This window comes from Helianthus annuus, chromosome 3 (genome assembly GCF_002127325.2).
Source record: "Helianthus annuus cultivar XRQ/B chromosome 3, HanXRQr2.0-SUNRISE, whole genome shotgun sequence".
Lineage (NCBI taxonomy): Eukaryota > Viridiplantae > Streptophyta > Magnoliopsida > Asterales > Asteraceae > Helianthus > Helianthus annuus.
Window position 1 is genome coordinate 113771481 of NC_035435.2, and position 27194 is coordinate 113798674.

Here is a 27194-nt window from a genome sequence, read left to right on the forward strand (position 1 = left end):
ATTGATGTAAAACTTACCTCAAAATATTGCCCCCAACCCATGAAAACGGTGCTTCAATTCGGGTGTTTAACTTCCAATTAACAAAATTCAAGCCATTTCGAACACAATTTCGAGGTAAGTTCTACATCAACCGACTCGTATCCTCGTTCTGATAAAAAGCCTTAAAACATCGGTTTGTAATTCGAAAAAAAAAACTTAACTCCATTAAGCTTATTTTAACGACGGTCTATTTTACAAAAAAATTGGACGAGGTCGGATTATTATTGGCTAATAACTGACTTGGGATTATTATCAGCCAATTTCAGAAAGATGGGATTATTATTTTCTAATTTGTCATTAATATATAGTAATAATAATAATTAAAGTTAAAAAGTAAAAAACATAACTATTATTATATTATAATATTAAAATAAAATAATGAAAGTATTAAAAAAACTATATATTATTATAATATTAAAATTACTATTCATTTTAATTCATTTATAATATATAGTAATATATAGTAATATATAGTAATATATAGTAATAGTAATAATTATATTTAGTCTCAAGATTATGTTTATGCTCATTTAAGTTTGATATACTTCATATTTAAAAAAGTCAATCTCAATAGGTTTGTTTGTCCAGAAATTATTTTCTTTTGTATGATTTATGTGTCATAAAAATAATTACAATAACTATCTATATCTATATTTATATCTATATTAAATAATAAAAGAAATTTATTATATAACTTAACTGAATAAGGGTGAGTATTATTTTAATGATCAAATCAAGTTAGTGACTTACTATAAGGCTACAGGGTATTTTCATGAATTTTCATGATTATCATGGCTCTTTACATCAGCGCCATGTTACTGACTTTTAATTTATCATCCAAAACCATTACCCTAAGGCTGGAGGGTATTGGGTAAAGCCTATCGGGGCTTTATCACGCCACGTCACGTCCACGTCAGATAAGGCCCATCCCTTTAACTTACAGGGTGTGGGATAATGCCCCCTATTAAACAATATTAAAAAAAATTATTGGACCGGGAATATTCAGGTAACCTTTTCAATTCTTAATGTTTAACTTATGAGTTTTTTAAATTAATTTATTGTTTTTTTTTTTAATTTTGTATCTTGATCTTAAATTCCAAAGAGCCACTGTGATTTTAGTACTACTGATCAAGATTATGATAATTTTGGTGCATTACAAGTATAATCAACACAATTTATATAATTCAAATGAATAATCGTGTGATCTGTAAACCTAGAGTGATTGTTACCTTTAGATCTGAGATTTGAATGCCCTAATTTAGAAAATTGATCGATTGATTTGGGGATTTATATGCAGTAGGGTTGTGATCAAACGGCTTTGTGTGTGTAAACCGACTATAATGATTGCCGCGAATTCGAACTTGTGAAGCATTAAACACCATGACCATATGATTCCATCCTTCAATGTGCAGACGCTTGATGTTCAACAACGTGATGAGTTGTTGTCCAAGAATCATGTAGGCGACAAACATTGAATTGGGGGTAAATTTGGGAGAAAATGATGAAAAAATTAAGGAAAAGGCATGACTGATGAATTGCCGTCTTAAAATTGAGGGAGGAAATTACATTTTACTCCCAAGGAAATGCTTTATATATGTACTTAGATATGTTATTGTTGTCAAAAGATGTAAAATTTATATAAAGAATAAAAATTGAAAATTAATGTTTTAACACAAAAGTAAAAAGGTTTGGTAATCCTTATAAATGATACAATGACACTGACATTTTTTAAATTTATTTCGTGTCTCATTTGAATAATCTAATAACTATGGTTAATTAAAGTTACCTACTTTAGTTAACCTTTATAACATCATTAAAGTCTAATAGTTAGTAACTAATATGAAAGATTTATGGAACCCTATATATTCCTTAAATGTTGTTTTAACGTATATAAGGCCGTCTGGTATACTCTAACATCCGTAGGTGTTAATCTTAGTTGGCATCCGTTAACACTCGTCATATCGCTCCTGAAGAGTGTTAAGAGGCATTAAAAGTTTCACGTGTTAAGATATTAACAAGGAGAGAGAGGGAGCGAATCAAGCATAGGAAAATTTGCACGCACACAACATGCTATATATATATATATATATATATATATATATATATATATATATATATATATATTAATTAATTTAAGGGCATTTATGGGGGTTAAACCAATTCCTTTGTGTGAGGTGAAGTGAAAGATGGTCAAGTGGGTGATGTAGCGCCTACGTGTAGTTAAGGGGCGTAAAAGTATACCACATGGCCTAATGTTCATCATATTCATTGTGTAGGATCATGTGGTGAAGGTTGTATTTAAAGAAATGAAGATAGAAGATTTATGGAACGCTATACCGCAACAACGAAGGATCTTAAATCAAGATATGTTTCAAGATTTACAATCATAGATAATAGAATAATGTGCTCGATTGTTATTTATTTGTTATTTAAAAGATGTTCCCTTTTATTTGTTATTTAAAAGATGTTCCCTTTCTTTGTAAGCTATTTTTAATTAAACTTCAAAAAATGTATAGTCATTCGTCGTTTAATAAAATGTGGTATGGATGGTTTTCTAAAAACCATCTGTGTTTGCACACGGGTTTTACTACTAGTACAACATAATAAAAGAAATTTATGTGTGACATGTATCATTCATTGAAGGCGTTTACTTTTAATTTTTCTGTCTTTGTTTCCTATTTATTTTATATTAATTAATTAATTAAATAAATGATAAATTAATATCAAATCTTATCCTACTTTGAATTTTGAATAAAATTCTTCTATATTTCTAATAAAATATTATCCTGAAATTTAAATTATTAATTTAAGAAATTTTAAAATTAAACAAGCTATTTATCACAAAAATTAAAGTTTGTATTAATATATTATTTTATTTTATTTTATTTTCATTATTAAAAAATTATTATATTGATTTTATTACATAATTTATAAATCAAATTGTCGGAATCGACACCAATACTTTATCACTCAAATGGCTACTGATTTGGTTCTTGAATAACATATCTTCTTTTCAGGAACCATTTCAGCAACCATCTTATCCATTGCGTATCAAGTATATCTGTTATTATTTTTATAGATATAACTTTTTTTATTTTTAATATATAAAACTAGATTTATTTAACCCGTGTAATACATGTGGTTTTTAAAGATATAAGCCTTTATTATTTACTATACAAAATTACATTTATTTATCACATGTAAAACACGGTGTTTTAAAGATATACTCTTTTTATTATTTGGTTTATAAAATTAGATTTATTCAACATGTACTGTACAATACAATACACAGGGCTATTTAAAGACATTTTTTTTTTACTATTTAGCATACAAAATTACATTTATTCAACCTGCGTAATACACATGGTTTTTAAAGATATAACTTTTTTTATTATTTGGTATATAAAATTACATTTATTTAACCCGTACAATACACGACGTTCTTAAAGATATAACTTTTTATTATTTAATATACAAAATTACATTTATTTGACATGTGTAATAAACGAGATTCTTCAAGATATATAGTAATTTTAGTATTTAGTATTTAAATTACATCTATTTAATACGTGTAATACACGGGGTTATAAGGAGTATAGATAACTTAATAGAATATAGAAAGAAAATTTTGTGATCCGTGTTAAAAAGGTGAGAAGCGTTAGGAGTCCAATTTGTCTTTATTCCAATAAATTTAGGATTATATTCTGATTTGTGTTCAACTAGTATAAGCTTTTTTTACCGCTAAATTTTTTCTTTAAATACATACACTTTCCAATTAAAAAAATTAATATAGAAACAAAATTAATATAAAAAGACAAATTCTGACCCGTGCTTAAAAGGTGAGAAGCGTTAGGAGTCCAATTTGTCTTTATTCCAATAAGTATAGGATTATTGTCAAATTTGCCGTCTCCAAAATTAAATTAAAATATCAAGTATTGAACACTAAACCCTGGGCTTATAGCTCATTGGTTGAGTAACGATGGTGACAAATCCACTGAGGGGGTTCGATCCTGAGCCACACCCCAGTTTTCATCCGGCTGTTACTTCAGCGAGGCAACTTGTGCGGAGGCAGTACGGTTTCCGGGGGAGCACTGATGCATGTCGAGTGTATTATGTTTTTATTAATACTTTAAGCCCATTTTACACATTAGTTAAGTTTTAAATTTATAAAACACGATATCATACTAACACTAAACACACACATGGGCAAGTGCACCCATCGTGAGTGACGAGGTGTGACCCGCATCGGTCAACCCGACCCGGTTACAACCTATTATATTAATATAAATATAAGCGATTATTCTAGAACCTTCCATATCTACATGGAAGTTGCACAACCAAATCTCCAACTTTGCGGGAAGATCGTGTAAATCTCTAACTTATCGGAATACATCCTAGGTTAAAGGAAACCCTAATGGAAAACCTATAAATAGAGGTAAACGTATAAGGTATGATCATCTTGTTCTCATACATCTTCTTCTCCAAAACTTCTTTCATAAACCAATACTTATTCTCACGCCGGAGGGTGGTTACAGGAATAACCCCATTCCTGTAACGAGTCCTAACGGTGTTTCTGTTTTGCAGCCAAGCGTTCGGGTCACTAATCATTGAAGCCGTAGGTGCTGCATAGGTCAGTGTTTCTTCATTGGCGCCATCCGTGGGACCTATTTAGCGACAAGAACCTCATGGCAAGTGATCAGAACATGGCTGGTCAAACGTTGGCAGATAACAATTTGGCGTTAGGGGCGGAAACCAGTACCGTCCCACAGCTTTCCCCAGCCGTTACGAGGTCGTTAGACCCAGAGTTCGAGGCAGAAGGACCACCTCCAGGTTTTGACAATATCACCACCGTCTCTTCCCAGACTGTGGTTACAAGCCCTTTCCTCTATATGCCCTCACAAATACCACCAAGTGGGTTGGGGGGAGCTAGCAGTAACACATTCACCCCGGTGACAACTATTTTTTCACAGGCTTCACGCCTTTACTCCACCCCTGTTACTACCTCGGCGAGCCCTAGTACCATAGTGTCAGAAATCAGTACGCCCCAATACTACCAGCCGTTGGTTTCCAACCCAATGCCGCCGCTATACTCAGCAGCGCTCACGGCGGCGTTATCTACACCACCTCATCAGCCGGTCATCATGCCAGCCGGAGTAATGAATGCCCCTATCACACCAGGAAATCAGGTGTATTTCCCGGGGTATTGCTATGCACCCCCTTACGGGTATTTACCCTCATAAGGGGGTTCAGCGTACCCGTTTCAGGGAACAGCGCAAGGAAGCTCTCAATCACCGTACGCGGCTTACATGCCGCCATGGTGGAATGTTCCAACTCCACAACCAATGTATACCCAAGCGCCAACTGAGCCTGTACACGACAGAGGAAATGCAGTTAGACCCCGGGTAGCCCCGTTGGAAAACTCCAACCTAATGGCAGGACCTGCCCCGGGTACGAACGTTCCACCAGCACAACCCGTAAATTTGGAAGAAGATGAACTAACCAAACCATACAAGCCGGTAGACGCGACGTTCCGGTCCAAATTCACTCGTAGGATCGCCGAAGCTCCTATTAAGGAAAAACCCAAAATGCCCCAAACGGTCGGCAAGTACGATGGCCTCACCGATCCTGACGACCATCTCAATTTATTTAAGAGCGCCGGTGAAGTGGCCTGCTGGCCCATACCCCTATGGTGCAAAATGTTCGTATAAACTCTAGTGGGAGCAGCACGAGTATGGTGGGACAGCCTGCCCACAGGCGAGATAAACAGCTTTGAAGATTTGGAATCAAAGTTTATCCTACAGTTTAGTCAGCAGCGCCGACATAGGAAAGATAGGAACGAACTCCTTCATATTCGTCGCCGAGACAATGAGATGGTAGAAAACTTTATCATCAGATTCAACAAAGAAAGCCTGGCGATCCCAGGCGTCACTAACGATCTGGCATGTGGAGCGTTCCTCCAAGGAGTCAACGAAGATGAGCTACTAAGAACGCTGCATGGAAGGGATGGTGTACCCCCAACCATAGATGAAATACTGCGAATAGCCAAAGTATATGTTATACAAGAAAAAGCGGTAGCAGCCAGTCACGCAGCCAATAGAAAGAAAGAAGCCCTAAAGAATCAGGAGGAAAAATATCACCGGGGGTCCAAAAGCAAACATAGGGGGGACCGATACCAGAGAAACGACAAAGACTCGCGATATGACAGACACCGAAGCTCCTATTCAAGGAACGAGACGTCAAAACCTCGGTGTGAATATCCCAACTTAAGCAAGACCCCGGCCGAAATTCTTGCCTCAGAAAACCTCAGGCTTAATCCACCAAAGCCGTTGAAAGACAACCCTAACAAGGATACGAGTAAATACTGCGAGTACCACAAGGGGAGCGGGCATGACACCAACGACTGTTTTCAGCTTAAAAAACAGATCGAATACTTCGTGAAGTCGGGTAAGTTGGCACACCTAGTGCGAGATATCAAGCAAGGCCCGCCTGTGGTCAAGGAGGAGAATGATAAAGCGGCAGGCAAAAGGCCGCGCGAATTGAACATGGTGCACGCTGACACGGGAAGGGGGGCGAAGCGGAGTTTCTCCACGCTCGAGCCTTGGATGTTGGCAACAATGACTATAGAACCGCGAATGGAGGATTTGCATCTTACCACAGACGCCCTGATCATCTCCGCGGCAGTAGGAGACTACCGCATGAGGCGAATCCTAGTCGGCACCGGAAGCTCAGAAGACATTATCTATGAACATTGCTTTAACAGAATGCAACCAGAGGATAGGAAGTTGCTTGAATCAGTACACGCCCCTATCAAAGGTTTCACAGGGGAAAAGGTTGACCCTATTGGTCAAATCACTTTCCCGGTAACCTTCGGGCAACCACCTAAAGAAAGAACCATACTACTAACTTTCCTTGTAGTCCGCGCTGAGTCATACCACAATGTGATAATCGGAAGATTCACCCTGGGGAAATTGGACGCCATAGTCTCCACGGCAAGGGGTTTTATGAAGTTCCCAACACCGCAAGGTATCGCTACCGTATTTCGCGATAAAATCGGGGAAGTACTAAATACCAAACGATGTCGCCAGGGGCCCACTGGGGCCACGGGCCCAGAAAGATGGGTATTAAGCACGCGCCATCCAGACCAAATGGTCACAATTGGGGACACTCTGTCACCGGAAGTTGTAAGCGACTTGAAGCAATTGTTAAAAAGAAACGCGGACATTTTTGCTTTCGAGCACTCCGATATGACGGGAGCCCCCCGTGACAAAGCGGAACACAGGCTCGCCACACTTCCAGGCGTCAAGCCGGTTGCTCAGGGTAAGCGCAGCATGGCCCCAGACCGCCGGGCGGCGGTCGTTAAAGAAGTACGAAAGTTAGTGGAAGCTGGAATCCTCAGGGAAACGCAATACCATACATGGGTGTCCAACCCGGTCATGGTGAAAAAACCAGATGGCACGTGGCGAATGTGCATCGATTTCAAAGACTTAAACAAGGCGTGCCCAAAAGATGCGTACCCGTTACCCGAGATTGATTTAAAGGTCGACTCCCTGGTACCCTACCGATTCAAATGTTTCCTAGACGCGTATAAAGGGTACCACCAGATTAAAATGTCCAAAGAAGATGAAGAAAAAACAGCGTTTCATACCGACGTGGGCATCTTTTGTTATACCAAGATGCCTTTTGGGCTACGAAACGCAGGAGCTACCTATCAAAGGCTCATGGACAAGGTGTTTGAGGCACAGATCGGGCGAAATTTGGAAGTCTATGTAGACGACCTCGTAATTAAAAGCAGCGAAGAAAAACAGATGTTGGCAGATATCGAGGAAACTTTCCAGCGGCTCAGAGAATACAACATAAAATTAAATTCAAAGAAGTGTTCGTTTGGGGTGGAAGAGGGGAAGTTCCTGGGGGTAGTAGTCACCCGAGACGGTTTTAAAGCTAACCCGGAAAAGGTAGCCGCCATAGCGCGAATGCCTTCTCCCCGAACGCTGAAAGAAGCTCAAGCCCTAAATGGACGACTAGTAGCAATCAACAGGTTCTTAGCAAGGCACGCCGAAAAATCATTGCCTTTCATAAAAACATTAAAAGATTGCCTCAACAAGAAGAATTTCAAATGGACCAGCGAAGCGGAGCAGGCTCTACAAGAAATGAAACGTTTTATAGAAGGGTTACCTACGCTGACAGCGCCAAGGCCCAGTGAAATATTAAAAATGTATTTAGCGGCAGCTCATACGGCGGTAAGCGCCGTGCTCATGGTTGAACGAGAAGGGAAGCAGACACCAATATACTACATAAGCCGGGTGTTAGCGGGGCCTGAAACGCGCTATCCTACACTGGAAAAGCTAGTTTTAGCATTAGTACACGCCACAAGGCGACTAAGAAGATACTTTCAGGCACACCGCGTACAAATCCTAACCAATTACCCGCTACAGCAAGTCTTACACAAGCCAGAGGTTTCGGGCAGGTTGGCTAAATGGGCCATTGAGCTGGGGGCTTTAGATATTGAATATCAGAAGCGAACAGCGGTTAAAGGGCAAGTGATTGCTGATTTTTTAGCTGAAATACCGGAAGGAGAAGTCATTACGGACCCAGTCGTCCAAGATATACCAGAGTCCAGCACTACAAGGCAGACTTGGAAGCTATACACTGATGGATCATCTAGCGGAAAGGGGTCCGGTGCAGGCCTAATGCTAATAAGTCCAGATCAAATCAGACTAATGTACGCCTTACGTTTCGATTTTGAATGTTCTAATAATGAAGCGGAGTACGAGGCATTATTGGCAGGTTTACGGATGGCGAAATCCATGGGGGCAGCCAGGGTAGACGCATACGTCGACTCGTTGCTGGTTAACAATCAGGTAAACGAAACGTATGAAGCTAAAGACGAGTCAATGACGAAATACCTGGCGAAAACTAAAGAACTCATGGATTCCTTTGACAAGGTCACACTCAACCATGTACATAGAGGAAAGAATCAAATAGCAGACGCCCTGAGCAAACTCGCCACCTCGGGCATGGAAAAGGAAGTCAAAGTCGAAACGTTACAGACGCCCTCAATTGAACCACGGAGTGTTTCCGCCATCACCATGGAAGAACCTTGCTGGTATACTCCGATTCTGCGCTTCCTCGAGACAGGTGAACTACCTCCCGCCAAGGGCGAAGCACAGAAGATACAAACGAAAGCGCTACAATATGAGGTCAATGATGGTGTCCTATACCGAAAATCTTACTTGGGTCCGTTGCTGCGATGTGTCTCCCCGGTAGAGGCAAAGTACCTCATCAGCGAAATTCACGCGGGTCTATGCGGCATACACGCCGGACCTCGAGCAGTGGTGGCCAAAATCCATAGCGCGGGATATTACTGGCCTGGGATGCACGAAGACGCTGTAACTGAACTACGAAAATGCCGCAGTTGCCAGAAGTTCGCTCCTCAGACAATACGGCCCAAGAATAGCCTGGTACCGGTGACAGCAGCGTGGCCTTTCTAGAAATGGGTCGTGGATATCGTAGGACCTTTCCCGCCGGCCCTCGGAAAGTTAAAGTACCTAATTGTGGCGGTTGATTACTTCACCAAATGGGTGGAAGCAAAATCCTTGGCTAAGATAACGGCGGAAAATGCCAAAAAATTCCTCTGGGAGCACATAGTGTGCAGGTTCGGGTTACCGCTTTACCTGGTGAGTGACAACGGAACACAGTTCACGGATAGAATTTTCCAGGAATGGTGCACTGATCTCCACATCCAGCAGATTTTTACGTCGGTAGCACACCCCCAAGGTAACGGACAAGTGGAGCGGACGAACAGGAGTTTACTGGAGGGCATCAAGAAACGACTGGGGCACGAGGGAAGCTCGTGGGTGGAAGAATTGCCACATGTCCTTTGGGCACATAGAACAATGCCCAAAACTAGCAACAACGAAACCCCATTCAGCCTTACCTACGGAATGGAGGCAATGATACCTGCTGAAGCAGGGTTACCGTCGTTACGCCGTCTCAACATAGGCAATGACAACGACCAATCTCTGAGAGAAGGCTTGGATTTGTTGGAAGAAAGGCGTGAGGCAGCCGCCATCAGTGAAGCACGATACAAGAAAGCGTTGGAAAAGTATTATAACAAACGGGTGCCTAAACAGAGTTTCAAAGCGGGTGATCGTCATGCGTGATAACGAAGCAAGTAGAATGGAACCCTCAGGAAAACTGGGCCCAAACTGGGAAGGCCCTTATATCGTCCAAGAAGATCTGGGTAAAGGGGCCTATCGCCTATCCCGACTAGATGGCACGCCAATACCGCGCAGTTGGAACATCGCCCAGTTGAGGAAATGCTACCTGTAAAACCTTGCTCCTAACAGCAAGAGTTAACTATTTTCTCAATTCACATTTGTAACCCGTGTTGGGGTTTTCCTGCTTTTCTTTTATTACTCCATGCAAGTTTAATAAAGATTTAAGTTTATTTGTTACAAAAGTTACCATCGCACGATGAATGCATAAAACGGTAAAAACACAAACAACACCCTTAAACACGAAATATTTTCATTCATATAAGTCATAGGGTTAACACTAACAAGCGCTTACGGCGGGTATCTTGGTAATAGATACATACACCGCCCCAAAACAGATAGGCATCACTACATGTACATAACCTATCTCAAAAAAACCAAGTACTTGTCCCTGTCACTAAAAACCAAACATATGGGAACCAAAATACAGAACATGTTCAAAACACCTACTGAGGAAGGTTGGGTGCCATCACCACTGCAGGGGTATGCACCACCACCTCATCACCCACAACTACAACTGGATCGATGGCCAAATGGTCAGATGAACCATCAACCATCGGAACCACCGCACCTGAGCCATCCGCCTGCTGCCTCCTCGGCCGACCACCAGAATGGCGTTGGTACGTCAGACGGTATCGCTGTTCAGGGTTCACCGGAATCAGACTAGATAGCACATCAGCTGATAGCTGTGGCACTCCGGGATCCACTGGTTGAGGATCCTCAATAACAATGCTCTGACATGCTCGGTTAGCACGAACCGGAGCAGCATTGGGAATGGGTCTCCTCCCCCTAAGCATCGACCTCGTTACCGGGTATTGCAGCTGGAGCAAGCCATCAGCAGCGTCAAGAACCCGGAAGATCTCGGAAAGTCTTTGCCTATATCGTTTTCTTTCCATCATGTCCAAACAACCAAATAAGGAAACGGAAGGTAAATTTATAGCAGGAGTAAAAAGTTTTGATAGTGATGACGTCGGGAGCATTAATGGAAAATAATCATCACACGTCACAGAGCCATATTTTAAAAATTCGGCGGTGTCAGAAATCATGACATTTGCATTAATATAGCTGTCAAATCAAAACAGAAAGAGGCACTAAACCCAATTCAAACAGTGTCACTAGCAAAGCAATAAGAGTACATCACAAGCAACAAAAAGAAAAACAAGGTTGTCATTCTTCTCTAGACTCCTCCGCGGGGTCCAGCATCAGACGCAGCGATTCTATCCCATCCTCATTGACTTTGTCCATTAAATCGCCATAACAGGGCAGCGGCTCGGTGTACGCTGCTTCAAGGGCGCTCGCCATATCAGTTTGCAGCTTACCCTTGACAGCATGAAAATCCAGCGATACCCTATCCAACTGATGGCAATCCATATAGCCCTTATACACACCATCATGATGCCCGGATTGGTACGCAGCCGCGGAGAGACGATCAACCAAGCTGGTAAAATGGGGCGATTCACGCAGGTACTCGAACGCCCCCACAAGCCCGTTAGTTATCAACCAATTCCTGTCTCCCCGCATAGCCGCTAGCTGGCTGGTCAAATCATCGACTTCTGCGTTGGATTGGGCCAGCGCATTTTCCACTTCTTTTAGTTTAGAGGAGGACGATACAGCAAGTTTGTTGTTCTGAGTGACAAGTGAATCGCAATGGTCCTGCAACTCCTTGACCTTTCCTTCCCGTTCCTCCAGCTCTGCCTGCATAAGCCGGATTTTGGTATGGGAGGCTTCTATTTCAGTTGTCAAGCTTTGGTACCGCTCCTGAACCTGAGACACAAAATCAGTGTCAACACGAAATTTTTCCAATTGGGCCGATAACTCGAGTCTCACCTTCTGAGCCTCCGCTATGGCCTTACGCTCCAACTCCTCCTGTATATTCTTGGCCTGAGCCAACACTCAATCTTTTTCCTCCATGTCGCGGGCCCACAAGATCCGTTCTTCAGCAAGATGGTTAGTCACCCTCTGCAAATCTTCCTCAGCTTTGTTTTTCTCCGACAAGAATTTGGCCTCCCTTAATCCCACAGTCTGCAGTTGACTTTCTAAGCGATGCTTGTCGTCCCTCAATTCCTGAATAGTTGATCGAGCCTGGTGGAGTTGGGTGTTATCATGCATCCACTTGCGACGGATTTCAACCAACCTTCGTGGTAGGCTCACAGAGTCAGATATTGAAGAATTTATCAGATCTTCATTGTTCAAACCCTCTACGTACGCCGCTTCGGCAGGGGGATACGCTCGCTCGACCCAGTGTTGAACCACAGGGGGGAAAATCAGCCTTGAAGATTCAGCGATTTTCCAGTGAGGCTGATAGCGTTTGTCTTGAGCATTGGGGTCCCAACGAACAGTTGGTATAAACAGGTCGTCAATCAGACGGACACCGTCATCAGCAATACCGCTGCTCGATCCTCGAGTTTCGCCACCACCCACGCTGGTCACCTCCTGTGCCGCTGACACGGGAGTAGCATCTCGATCTACATCAGCAAAAATGCCTCTGGGCGAGTCAGTCACAGGTGTATCAAGACCGCCTGACCGAAGTGTGGACCGCGGATCAACAGTTACAGCTACTGATAACGTAGGAATAGGGAGGGGCATGACACAGCTCACAGCGGCAGTAACAGAAGCCGAGGTCTTGAGGACTGTGGACATACTAACACTGGAACCAGGACATGACAACGCCACGGTCGGCACAAGTGTTGGTGTAACAACCCCAGGTGGCACTCCCACAGAGGTACCTGCACAATAAACGTAGCGGGGGTTTAGCAACATGAACACTAGTATGCTACAGTGGCAGTCAGTAATAGATACCTGTTGGGAAAGCACAAGCAGCCTGTACCGCTTCAAAGGCACTTAGAGTAGGCGCCACAAAGGTTTTTCTCTTCTCAAAGGCACGACCTGGACTGGTCAGATCGGTGGCCAAGGGAACATCACGCCCAACACTGGAAGTTTCCTCCACGGAGGACACACCTCCATGAATCGGTGTGTGTTTCTTTCCGGTAAGCTTTATCCGGGTAGGTTTTTTCTCCGACACTGACACGGCGGTAGTTGCCAATTGGGTGACGTATGCTGTGGGGTCCGCCGGTACAGCGGGTAGAAGAAACTGCTCAAGATGCACCCTTAGCACATCTGGTTCTCCTTCATCCAACACGCGGTCGGCAGGCTTCAACGCGAGATGCCGAGGAGGATCAATAAAGTCAAACATACCCCACTCCCCTGTGTAACATATGGGGAGTTAAAAAAAAAAAAAACACACAGCAAAAATAGCAATGCACGACAAAGTAAACATACCTGCATCGTCCCTTTGAAATGAGGGATAACGCTTAATATCAGGCCACAACAAACTCATGCCGGCCATCACCAACGCACCTTCAGGGATAATTGTGCACTCGAAGGGGCGGCCACACAGCTTTATGTATAGAACATTTGACGCGTACGCATCCTCAGGAGGAACATCGTCTTTCACTTTATCCTTTGGCCCTTTCTCTCTCCAGTGCATTTCCCCAGGGATAACAGAGGCATCAAGATAGAAGAATTTTTTCTTCTAATCTTTGTCCCTCGAACTGGTAGGAATATCCCTTAGGCACGACACGTCAGTATCCCTCCGGTCGAAGGTAAAGAAAGGGGATTTCCACACAAGCACAAAGAAAGCCCTAAAGACAACCAGTTCTGGGATATGGCCTAGTGCTACGCAGGCAAACTCAAATTGCCGAAGTTTCACTAAACCAAGGGGATGTATTTGAGAAATGTGGATACGGTAAAAATCAAGCACCGATTTCAGAAACTTGGTGACGGGTAGCCGGAAATTGCAGAATTTGAAAAAACCACTGAACAAAGTGATTTTACCCGCTTTTAAGGGGAATGCAGTGTCGGTCTTGGACGGCAAAACGGGGTTCCATTCGGCCCTAATACCATAATCACGAACAAGGTTGTTGAAGGATGTTACGCCCCACTTACAAAATAATATGTCTGTAGGGGTGGCAGCGGTGGAAGACGATTCGTTGGTTTTCGAAGCCATTGATTAGAAAGAACGACGAAGGAATGATTTGGGAGAGGGGATTTGAACTCCTACATAAAGAGTCGTTATTTATACGCAAAGGCAACTTTTCAAATTCAAAAAGATGTACGAACGGAAATACGTGTCCATATGGGGTAAAAACAGTTGTCACTAATATGATGATCCAACTGTCACATCCTATATTTTCGCCGTCATTTCCCAAAACCGTAGCAACAACCATAATACACTAACTTTTTCTTTTTTCTCTTAGTCCGACCTAATGGATTTCTTTCCATGAACTCGGACTGGGGGGACATGACGAGGTGTGACCCGCATCGGTCAACCCGACCCGGTTACAACCTATTATATTAATATAAATATAAGCGATTATTCTAGAACCTTCCATATCTACATGGAAGTTGCACAACCAAATCTCCAACTTTGCGGGAAGATCGTGTAAATCTCTAACTTATCGGAATACATCCTAGGTTAAAGGAAACCCTAATGGAAAACCTATAAATAGAGGTAAACGTATAAGGTATGATCATCTTGTTCTCATACATCTTCTTCTCCAAAACTTCTTTCATAAACCAATACTTATTCTCACGCCGGAGGGTGGTTACAGGAATAACCCCATTCCTGTAACGAGTCCTAACGGTGTTTCTGTTTTGCAGCCAAGCGTTCGGGTCACTAATCATTGAAGCCGTAGGTGCTGCATATGTCAGTGTTTCTTCAGTGAGCGTAGTATAGCGTTGGTAAGATACCGAGGTTGTCCAAGGACACAAGAGCTTTTAGTATTGGTTTATCCTCAACATCTAATCAAACTAAAATTTTTTGAGAAAAGGTTTTAAACATGAAAAATAAAAACTAAAAATGCTGAAATAAAAATAAAACAGATAGACAAGATGAATCACTTGGATCCGACTCGCCTTTAATGTATCATTTGATGATTTCCGCACTTTTGCACTTTTTAAGAGATTATCTTATTTATAGTAGTAGGCCCCTCTTTTGAAGGTGACGTTACCCTCAACCCAGTGGTTTGAGTCAGCAATGATACAATCCCAAAGGGTCGGAATATTGAAAGATAATTAATTAACTTACTAACGCGAAAAATGGTAGGCCCCTCTTTTGAAGGTGACGTTACCCTCAGCTAAGTGGTTTGAGTCAGCAGGGATACAATCCCAAGTAGCCGGTTTAATGTATTAATAGTAGTTTACATATGAGGGGATCAAGCCATTCGCACCCCCGCCATCCAATACCAGTGGGTATTGAAGGAGGTCCTTGTAGGATCTATACACTGAACAAGGCAAGAACCTTACTAAACCATTCCCTTAACCCCCGACCAGGTAGCCAACATATCTATATATAAACCATAGAGATATGAATGGTGAAAATCTTTTACTTTATATAGACAGTAAAGTAATACCAAGACACCACGGACAAATGATAAAGAAGTTTCACATTCAACATAATAAACTAGTTATTAAAGTCATTGATACAAAACTAAATAAAAAGTGCGAAAAGATTAAAAATCAAAAGTAATACATTAAATGCTTTTCTTCACCAAGTGATGTAAGAGACTTAGCCAAACATGGCCTTTGATTGACAAGAACTCTTACGATCAATCTTGGATCCCGAGACTACTACACACACTCTAAGGTGGATGATGGATGATGGTGGTGAATATGGGTGTTGTAGTGGTGGTGGAGTGGTGGCAAAGTGGGAGAGAGGTGGTTTGCCAAGCGATGCCTTTGAAGTGAGCCAAGCACCCCTATTTATATCCTGAACAGAAGCCCGGCCACGGCCCTGTGTCCGCTGGACACGCCCCCGTGGCCATCTCCTTTCTCTTCCTTCATTAATTGCATTTGTCAGTATTGGGCTCCACACGGCCCCGTGTTCGCTGGGCACGACCCCGTGTGTAGAAGCGTATCTGTACTATCAAGATTTGCAAGATTCTGCAAATCTTAGCGTTGACCACGCACCGTGTTGAGCTAGGCACGCCCCCGTGGTGGGCGTAGAAGCTTCCACGGCTTTGTCCGTTTCTGCAGACACCTGACCACGCCCCCGTGTCAAGTGGGCACGGGCCGTGGTCAGCCTTCTGTTTCTTGTTTTTGCTTGTGGAGATGTTGTCGAGGGGCCGGGCATGCCACGTTTATTCCTTTTCTTTGTATTTATCTTAGTTTTTCCTGCATATTTGTTCCTTTTGTTCGTTTAAGCTCATTTGGTCCTGAAAATACAAAAGGAAAACAAAAACACACTTTTTCCAACATTAGTACTAAAAAGGGTTAGTTTTATGCCTCATTTGATGTAATTCATATGTTGCATTTTACACACATCAAATACCCCACACTTGAATCTTTGCTTGTCCTCAAGCAAAACTCTTTATTATGTGGCTTACATACACAAATGGAATGGGTAGAAGAGAAGTTTTGGGCTTGTCTTGAGTGTCGGGAATCCAAGATATTTATTGGGTTTTATTTTTATACTATTTATAATCCTATTCGTTATGATTTATTTAGAACGTTTCATAAGAGAAATTATTTATTTGGGAATAACATGCCTCTTTAAAATTCCATTTATATACAAGTTCACATACCTCACGAGAGATCACTCAACACTCGGCCGAAGATGTATTTTTGTGAAACACTCGAGACCGGCATGGAACTTACTTCTACCATATGCTTGCCAAGCAATCAATCCTCCTCCTTTTTAACTATAAACCTTTGTAAATATCAAGAGGAGTTGGGAAAGGGTTAGGCATGTGCTAAAGGTAGGTGGTTTTGGTTAGTGGTTAAGATGCAACTTGTTCGCGTGGAGAGCCGAGCAGGATAGGCTACCCACTAGAGTTGAACTTACCAAGCGGAATATCTCGGTCCCGGATGTCACGTGTCTGATGTGTTCTTCGGGATAGTGAGACCGTCATGCATCTGTTTACTGCTTGCGAATTTGCTACGACGGTTTGGTTGAAGGTAAGCCGGTGGTGTAAGACTCCTTTTCCGATGGCGATTTCGTGCAGGGACATTTTGGAAAGGCACTCATTCAGCGGGTTAAAAGGAAAGGCGTTGCTAGCTTATAAAGGCGTTGTGTTTATCACTTGTTGGAGGATTTGGAAGGCTAGGAACGAGCTAGTTTTTTCGGGTAAGATGCCGAAGGTAGAGGAAGTTTTTAGTGCGGGTAAATCGATAGGTTTTCTTTGGTTTAGAAGTAGGTGGAAGTATAAAGATATGTTTTGGGTTGATTGGTGTAATTTTATATATCCCATTGTAGTTGGTTTGGCCGCCCGTCTATTTTTTTTTCGTCGGGTTGACAGTTTGCTAATGAAGTTTTCCTTTCAAAAAAAATATGATTTTCTATATTTTTAAAAAAGACATAATTAATTCTACCAAGTATGAAATTAAAAATTAGAGTTTGTCCGTTCAAAATTTCAAATATGAATAAAAGGTGGTTTTGGAAAACGATATGTCGGGTCATCGAAAAAGTTTATTTATTTGGTATTTTTTTTTTTTTGAACGGCCAACAAAATTCTTTTATTACTTCAAAAGGTCAACAGTAAGTTAACCCGCACCAGTTACATACACCAATTATACATAACAGATTACAAACATTTCCTTGCTATATCAAACATACACCAATCTTCCCATGAAATCCCTTTCAACGATGACCGATTACCAACCCATAAAAAGCTTAGCTGTTTTATTTCGGTTGTCATACGGACCCGATTCACAGCCTTGTTATTAAAAACCAAATCGTTTCGACTACGCCAGATTACCCACAATGCCACCTGTATGACTGCGTAAATTAATTGTTTCCACTTTGCATTCCCTCGAACCTGCATATGCCATTTCAGCAGATCTTTTGCACAGAAGGCGTAGATGCTTGAGATCTTGCACCAGTGGGAGATAAAATCCCAAACATACTGTGCCGCATTGCAACCCGCAAACAGATGATCCACATCTTCCGCAAACAGACCACACATTTTGCACTCAATCTGTCCATTTATCACGTTTCTGCGTGCTAACGCAACTAGAGTAGGCAAGCGATCCAAGGAGATTCTCCATGACAGAAAATTCACCTTAGATGGGGTCCAATTATTCCAACTAAAATCGTTACCCAGGTTCGGAAATCTAGCACATTGTAAATAGTTCTTCAAGCTTTTAACAGAAAAATTACCTGAGCCATCAAGCTCCCAGGTCCAACGATCATCGCCATATCCCCTTGCAGCCGCAAACATTTCATCAGACAACAATTGTACTGCCATCACTTCTTCCGGCGTAGACGGCATCCTAATCCAACAGAAGTTCAGTACCACTGTTCCATCAATAACCTTGACACGATCCGCAACTGTAGCATTTTTTGCTCTCTCTAACTCAAATAGTTCCGGATACCGAACCTGCAACGAGTCACCTTCTGTCCACTTTTCTTTCCAGAATGAAATCTCTACTCCGACACCCGGTTTCGCCCGAAAGCAATCGGCCAGGTTAAGACCATATTTCTCTAAATCCCCAGATACTTTAAATACTTGTTTCCATGGTCCGGCTATCGACATCTTCCCCGGTATCGGGTTCCACGCCCGTTCGCTATGATGTATGCTCCAAATAACTTTTCGCCACAAACTATCGGGGTCCGTCTTAAACCTCCACCACCATTTAGCAAGCATGGCGAGATTTGCATCCTTTAAGGATCCGACCCCAACCCCGCCTAATTCTTTTGGTGTCATGACGCTATCCCATGCTACCATGTTCAATTTACCACTTTCCGGTGTGATGCCCCATAGGAACTCTCGCCGTAATCTTTCTAGTTGCTCAATCACTCGAGTTGGTGCTCTATACAATGAGAAGTAGTATGTCGGGAGGGCATTGAGCACCGACTTTATAAGAGTTAACCTACCCCCGAATAATAGTATTTTTGCCTTCCAAATAGCTAATCTCTTCTTGAAAACGTCGACCACCGGTTGCCAATTTTTTACCAAATTCATGTTTGCTCCCACTTGGAGTCCCAAATGTTTGAACGGGAACCGACCAACTTTGCACCCCAATGTGTTCGCCATGTTTTGTACATTCTCATCGCCTACATTCACCCCATACACACTACTTTTTGCAAGACTAACCCGGAGCCCCGACGCTAGAAAAAAGCAACGTAGTATTCTCCTTAGATTTCGAACACTATACTCCGTCCATCGCCCCACAAAAATAACATCATCTGCGTAAAAGAAGTGAGATAAGACCGAGCCATGATTCACAAACCTCACCCCTTCGTACAAACCAAGTGAGCACGCCTTTTTCATAACCCCAGTCAACGCTTCCATAGTAATAATAAACAGAAACGGAGACAGGGGGTCTCCTTGTCTCAAACCTCTATAGCACTCGAACTCCTGAGTAGGTGATCCATTTACCAAAACCGATGCCCTGGCGTTTTTAACCGTAGCCATAACCCAATTTGTGTAGATTGTTGGGAACTTCATTTGCTCCAAAATGCTTTCCAGAAATCCCCAATTTAGCGAATCATATGCCTTTTCCATATCCGCTTTGAAAATGAACCCTTCTTTTTTGCTCGTCTTCAGCCACGGAATTAACTCGTTTAGAATCAGAGGCCCATCCATGATGCTTCTACCGGCTAAGAAGGCAGATTGTTCTTCCGAAATTAGCTTGTTTATGACTAATTTCATCCTATTTGCTAAGACTTTCGATATAACCTTATTGATACACCCGATAAGGCTAATCGGCCTGTAGTCACCCATGCCATTAGGATCCTTACACTTGGGAATGAGAGCTATAAACGAAGAGGTGCAACCGGATGAAATGGTAGCATTTCCCGAAAACTCCTCAAAAACTTTGACAAAATCAACCTGAAGCGAGTCCCAAAAACGTTTAATAAACCTAAAATTGATACCGTCTGGGCCCGGTGCTTTTTCTCCTCCGCATTCCCAAACCGCGTCTTTGATTTCGCGAACCGAGAACGAGGCTGCTAACATCTCCCCATCCGCATCTGTGATCTGTTTGAGGCACGGGCAAATCAAACCCGGCCTATCCGCAGCCGGCTCTAGAAACTTATGCGCAAAAAATGAGCATATTGAGTCCTTAACCAGAGGCGGATCTGTCTCCCATACCCCATTTATCATGAGCCCATTTATTCGATTTGAAGTTTGGTTCGCGTTCACAATATTATGAAAAAAGGACGTGTTCTCATCCCCGTCTACGGCCCACTTCACTCTAGACCTTTGCTTCAAATCCATTACTTTAACCCGATCTTCCTCCATAATAAACCTTTTACACTCGGCCCTATTCTCCAACTCACTTTGTGAAAGAACCCGCTCCTCCGCTTGTACTTCCAATTTTTCCAACATTTCCATCTTTTCTTTATATGCCAACTCCTTTTCTGCCTTAATATTGTTAACCCGTTCCTTTAGCTTGAATTTGACCCACTTTAGTTTAACCGCAAGGCCCAAATCTGCCGCCCCTTGGAACATAAAGCTATCCAGGGAATGTTTCACGAACTCCATGATACCGGGCAACACTAACCAGGAATTAAAGATCCTAGTTGGAATCGGTCCATAGTCTTGTGGAAGAACTGACATTAAAATTGGGCAGTGGTCCGAGACTACATTAGACAAGGCGACAACCGAAGCTCCCGGCCACTTATTATAAAAGTCCCTACACACCAGATACCTATCTAGCTTGCTTTTATGAACCCCGTTATCCGAGTGATAAGTGTACTTACGCCCACCCATTTGAAATTCCAACAAGTCTGCTGTCTCGATAAACCAATTGAAGAAAGTTGCATTCAACGCTACAAATTCAGAATTGAAGCGTTCCCCAGGTTCCCTGACATCATTAAAATCCCCTCCAAATACCCACATACCTTGTAATGACTGCTTAAGTATAATCAATTCCTCCCATAAAGCTCTTCTTTCAACCGGATCGTTATACGCATAAATATTTGCTATATTCAATAATTCCCCAGTATGTTTCAGGTTTCCTTGTACTACAATGAACCTTTGTCCTTTGATGACGTCGGTACATTCAAATACACAGGGATCCCACATGCTAATTAGCCCTCCTGACCTACCAACAGCATCAACCATTGCCATCGCGAACCGTGACCTCCCCCAGAATTTTCCAATTAAAGACTGTGACACACCCCCTACCAGTTTCGTCATGTACTTGTTTTTATTTGGTATTTGTTTTTATTTGGGCGGTAGATGAGCTAGAGAGAAAAAACAAGTACCGACAAATTATTGTTTTTATTTGGTATTCAATTGTTTATATTTTACGAAGACCAAATTAAACTTTTTTATAAAAACAAGTACACACACGTATGACATATAAATATTCATCGTCGGTATCAGTAATATTTTTTGCTTTTTTCATAAAGAAAAAAAAAATTTGTTAATTTATTTTAACTAGTATCAAGGCCCCCCGCGTTGCGGTGGGGGCGTAAAACCATAATAAATAGCACTAATGTCACACCATCGTCAGCGAAAGCCAACACTAAAGTTGTGGCGTGTTAATGCGAAGAAAATTATACCGAAACGTAAAACATAGAAAGTAATAACTAAGACGATTTAAGACCCGCACATCGTGACGAATTTGTAAAACGGGAAAAAATAGACGACATAGTGATGTTGAACCACACATGCACGTTGCGCCATGTTTACTCGAAAAAAAAAATAGAACGAAACGTAAAAACGTTGAACCAGACACGACCGTTGCGTCGTGTTAACTCGCAAAATTTAGAACGAAACGTAAAATGAAAAATTTGCGAAATATGAAAAGTATAAGGAACCAAAGTTGAAAGTAAAAAAGTTGTGAGGTTAAACTGGAAAATATGAAAACTTTTGGGTTAAAAATAAACAATAAAATAGCTTTGGACTAAAAGTGTAATATGACTTTTTTTTTTGAAAACTCCCCTAAGCCTATATTACAACACCTATATGCATGAAAGTATTGCTTATTTATAGTATTTAAATAAATAAACAAGTATAAAATCTTGTAGAAATTATAGAGTCAGGATGGATGAATCAACAGCTGTCGGACCCGAGTGAAGGCCGCCCAAAGTTGACTAATAAATCCCACGTGCGATATTACACTTTCGTCATGTCGGTAAATATTCTAACATGGAAACGAGAAAATTTAGAGAAAATCATCAAGTCTACCAAAATTATCATTATCAGTATAATAAAATCTCTGTTTTTTTTTTTTTTAAACAATATAAATCTCATTGAGTAAATTGTTAAAATCATCTCTGAGTTTTGGTATGTTTGTTATTTTCATCAAAAACAACTTTTTTGTACCATATAGTCTTTCACTTTTGAGATTTTTTGTCATTTTCATTTAAAGGTCTAATTTGCTTTATTTTTCTATCAAACATTTAGATGAAAATGAAAAAAAATCCCAAATCTCAGGGACAATTTTGACAAAAAAAAAAAGTGAGACGTTTGGATGAAAATGACAAAAAATCTCATAAATGAAGGACTATATGGTACAAAAAAATTATTTTGGATGAAAATGATAAACATGCCCAAATCTCAGGGACGATTTTGTTAATTTACTCAAATCTCATTTCAACCATACTTGCCAAGTTACATCAAAACACGGGCAACAAGCTACACCGCCACCCATTTCTAAATTGCAAACCCTAATCAACCAAAGACAAAACTCTGCCCTCCCGGGGCTGAACAATTGCTGCGGATAACCCGTTGGACACTGGTCGAGGAAGTGGATAGCTTCTGGCGCTAGGGAGCCAAATGTGTCAAATTCAAAGGGGACAAAAACATGTTGGTTCTCTTTACAAGCTTTAGCGTGCTTATCTACTTTCTCCTATTCTGCCTTTCTTGTTGCTTGTCTCGCAACAAACTTTTTTCCCTTAAACCAACCAAAGGGTTATTCGGATTCAGGTTAGTTCAGGCCGGGTTGTTCGGTTTTCAGGTTTAGATGTAAAATGAAAAATTAATGTTTTTTTACAAGATATCATCAAAATTCATATTGTTACTTTAAAAATATCATCAAAGTTCAAACATTATTTGACGATATGCTATTATAATATTTAAAGTCCCAAAACTTAAGGTTTCGTATATTCAAGACTTCAAACCGAAACACTTTTATAAGGAAAAAAAAAACAACAAATATTCGGGTTTTTTTTCGGGTTTCGTGTTTCGGGTTTTTCGGGTCGGGTTTTTTCGTGTTTATGGTAGGTAAAAGTGACCCGATAATCGAACCATTTAAAGTTCGGGTTGGTCGAGTTCAGGTTTCTCGGGTTCGGGTTTTTGGATATTCGCTAATTCGGGTTCGGATGGCTTTGAATTCGGGTCGGGTCTTGGGTTTTGGATAAAAATGAACAGCCCTAGGGGCCTCTTTCTTAGCCGAAATCCCAGCTTTTCTCAGGATGTCCCACAAAATATCCTGTTCCCAGTCATACCAATATTTGAACCCAGGGAGCTCTTTACAATGCACTGCGTGCTCCCCGTATTTATCCATACAAGTTTTACGGCATATCGAGCAAGTTTCATCTTCTGGGTACATAGGGATCATCAGCCGATATTTAAGGATAACTCTGTATTCTACTGCAGACATGCATTGTCCCAGCCCCTCAATCGGGATAACGGTCAAAAAATCTTGAGTATGGGGACCCTTTAGGCACTCAAGCACCGCCTTTTGACGAGATGACAAATCATTAAATTAGTATCTTTTTCCGATTATCAAACTTTATTCGAATAAAAATTAAGTTCATAACATTTTTTGATGTATCATAAGAAAATCATTTGTTCGGTGGATGTTGATTAACAAAATTTAATATGTATATGAGTTGGACTCATTGTATTGCTCCTTTTCTTCACGTATTAGGCCGTTGGTGTGGTTTAAAGCCCCTGAGGGCTTTATTATACCAAGTTAGCGTAACCTAGACTTCACCTCATATGAAGGTTTTGAAGTCTTTTCTTTAACATCCTTGCAATTGTTTAAAGCGTCCAAGATCATTAACTAATTATTTTTTATTTAAATTTAAACATTATTTAATTTTTATATATTAGTTTAAATAACATGAATAAAATATAAAACCCATAATTTAAATAAAAAAAAATACAATGTCACTTAAAAATACAAACGTAAGAATGCTTAAAAGGTTAAACTAAAAAAAATACACATCTTCACTCGTCATCTCCTCCTTGTTCATGATCAAACCATAGGTGCTCGGTCAGATCAGCTCGAAGGTTAAGGTGTGTGTCCTTGTCACGTATCTTCGCTCGGATAACTTCCTTCTGAGCGTAAGTGAGTAGTGGGTTTGGCTTCTTCTTGCAAATACTGAATCGCCTCCTGCGTCACTGCGATAAGCATATCGTCGATCATTCTGTCGAATGAAGAGCTGGACGAATCGGATGAAGAGTGACATGACATTTTTGTTATAAAAATGATTGGAGAGAATTTGTGTACTTTAGTGAGTTAGTTTGTGATTGGTGTGTGTAAAATATATGTATATATATTAACAAAATTTTAGTTTTTTTAATAAATTGGATCATTGGTAAATGGTCATTTTGACCAACCACCTCGAAAAAGTGCAAAACGCCCATTAGAGCCATGGCGAAGAGAAGGATGACGACCCTCTTTGGCGCCTGAGAAATGGATTGGGAGCGCTATAGGGCATCAAAGACGGTGATGTGGCGGAGGCGATATACCACACCCCTGTTCAGAGTGTTAGAAAAGATATGAGGAGATTTCAAGCTTATTTATGCGATACGACATAAATCATGTATAATAAGAACCCACGTATGTTATATAAATGCGTGAAGTGTCGACAATTATTAATATCACTATAAAGATGCTAAAACACATAAAATGTCACACCCCGATATTTTCACATATTTCCGGTGGGCCCAGTGGGGAGTATCGTGACGTAGTTGATATCATCATAGACAATTAAACACAATTAAAGCACAGCGGAAGGCTTGGAAGTTAAATACTATTACAAACCATAATGTTCAAAGTTCAAACGAAAGAATATACAGACGGATTGTAATAGAAATCCACAGGCGGACCATAAAAACAAATACATAAAACTGAGTTTAACAGACTTCAGGCATCTAGCGATTTGCAAGATCCTCTTAATATATGCGAAGTAGCTCCAGCCTAGTTTTGAGAGGTACCTGTCACTTAGTCTTTGGAAAATACGCCAGTTTTCACTAGTAAATACAATTAACTGACTCATTTGAAAAGAGTTTATGAAAATTGGTTTTGGCGCACAAGGCACAAATCTTTTATAACTTCGGACAATTTTATTTAAAATCTTGTATACAGATTTACATGTTTGTCATACATTTGGGGCCGGTTTGGAAACCGAACATGATTTACTGACTCGCCACTTATAAAACCCACAAAGGAGTTATCCCCAACATGTGGGTTATTTGTTATTTAGCATTTGCATCTGTCGGGTGTATGCCTACACCCCGTGCATAGGTCGTGGCTAATAATAATTTAAATGAGCCGAGGATATCCAGGACACGGTCGTTAACCCCCAATGTTTATGTTATCAAACAAAACATATTAAAATGGGTTATGCAGATTTATTAATCACAATCCGATTAAATGATCCCATACCCGACCAAGCGGCAATAATTTACCGTATCCCAAGCCCGTAAAAGGGAAAATAAGTTAAAAATATTTACCTGAGTTATAAGGATTGCTACTCAGCCATATATTCCTAAGGCTTTATGCACATATCTTCTACTGAGGCTACTTAATCTGCAAGGAAGGTTTTATTAACTTATTAGGATACTAACGAGTCTTATTTAAGTCAAAGAATTAGACCATTTAGTTTTAAGGATACTTTACAGTTTGAAACGCTAGATTAAGCGGAGACCGGAATTGAATGTAATTTAGACTCAACAAGTATGAATACTTGTATAATATGGGTAAACTAAATACATTCTGGATTTTGAAGTTTGAATGACAAGGTTAAACCCGTTTCGGCTAATTTATGCCAACTAGTTACATAAACTGAACTAAACGCGTATAAGCATAATGGGTAACCGAATGAACCATATACAAGTTCCATATATTATTATGCTTAAGATATGTTAAGACATCAATAGGATGTCAACATATATGCCCAAAAAGAATTTAAAACCGAATTAAGCATCATAAGGGCGTTTTGGTCATTTTAGAATTTACAAAAGGGGTTTATAGGTAAACTGATGTTCTGGTCAAAAACATTCTATAAAAATATTTATTTTATGATGTTATAACAGTAGGATATCATACATATGTGTGGTTTTCCATTTATGGCCAAACTATGCCCCGAAAGGGTATTTTGGTCATTTCACATATGCTTTTAAGGACATAATTGGAATTCTGAGTTTATGACTTATACGTACTATAAAAATATTTAAAATTATTTATAACATTAGTAGGTAATAAGTCTTGGGTGTTAAATATGGTTTTAAACCATATTATGCACCCATTTAGCGTAAAAACCGATAATTGACGATATTTGCAAAGTTTATGTGATTCTAAGATTTTGACCAGCCTTGGATGGTCAAAATATTTTATTTTTCATAAAAGATCAGTAGCAAAAAGTTTTGTATGTTAATTATATGTAAAACTCATTTTATTTGCAAAAAGGGCATTATCGTCAATTACAAGCTTTATACACAAACTCAATGATAAGGTCAATATATAATCTGACCCAATATTCCAAAAATCCCTAGAAATGATATCATAACAGTAGGCAAAGAGTTCTGTGCCAAAATCTATGTTTAAACTAGCTTTACATGCTTAAGGGTACTTTGGTCCTTATAAAAGCCTTATTTTTAATAAATTGCATAACATCAATTTAAGACCAGAATGTAAGTCTCAAAACATGTTAAATATGTTTACTAATCTGTACCTAATCAATTTGTATGTTCTTTT

At 40.5% G+C, this 27194-nt stretch overlaps 1 protein-coding gene across 1 annotated transcript; it reads left to right on the forward strand.

The window, feature by feature from the left end:
• Window positions 1-5345: 5345 nt before the first annotated feature.
• On the forward strand, window positions 5346-10199 carry LOC110907323. Its single transcript, XM_022152319.1, has 3 exons — window positions 5346-5697; window positions 5755-9425; window positions 9528-10199. Exons 1-3 carry the CDS (start codon window positions 5346-5348, stop codon window positions 10197-10199), a joined length of 4695 nt encoding a protein of 1564 aa, XP_022008011.1.
• The last annotated feature ends 16995 nt before the right edge of the window (window positions 10200-27194 follow it).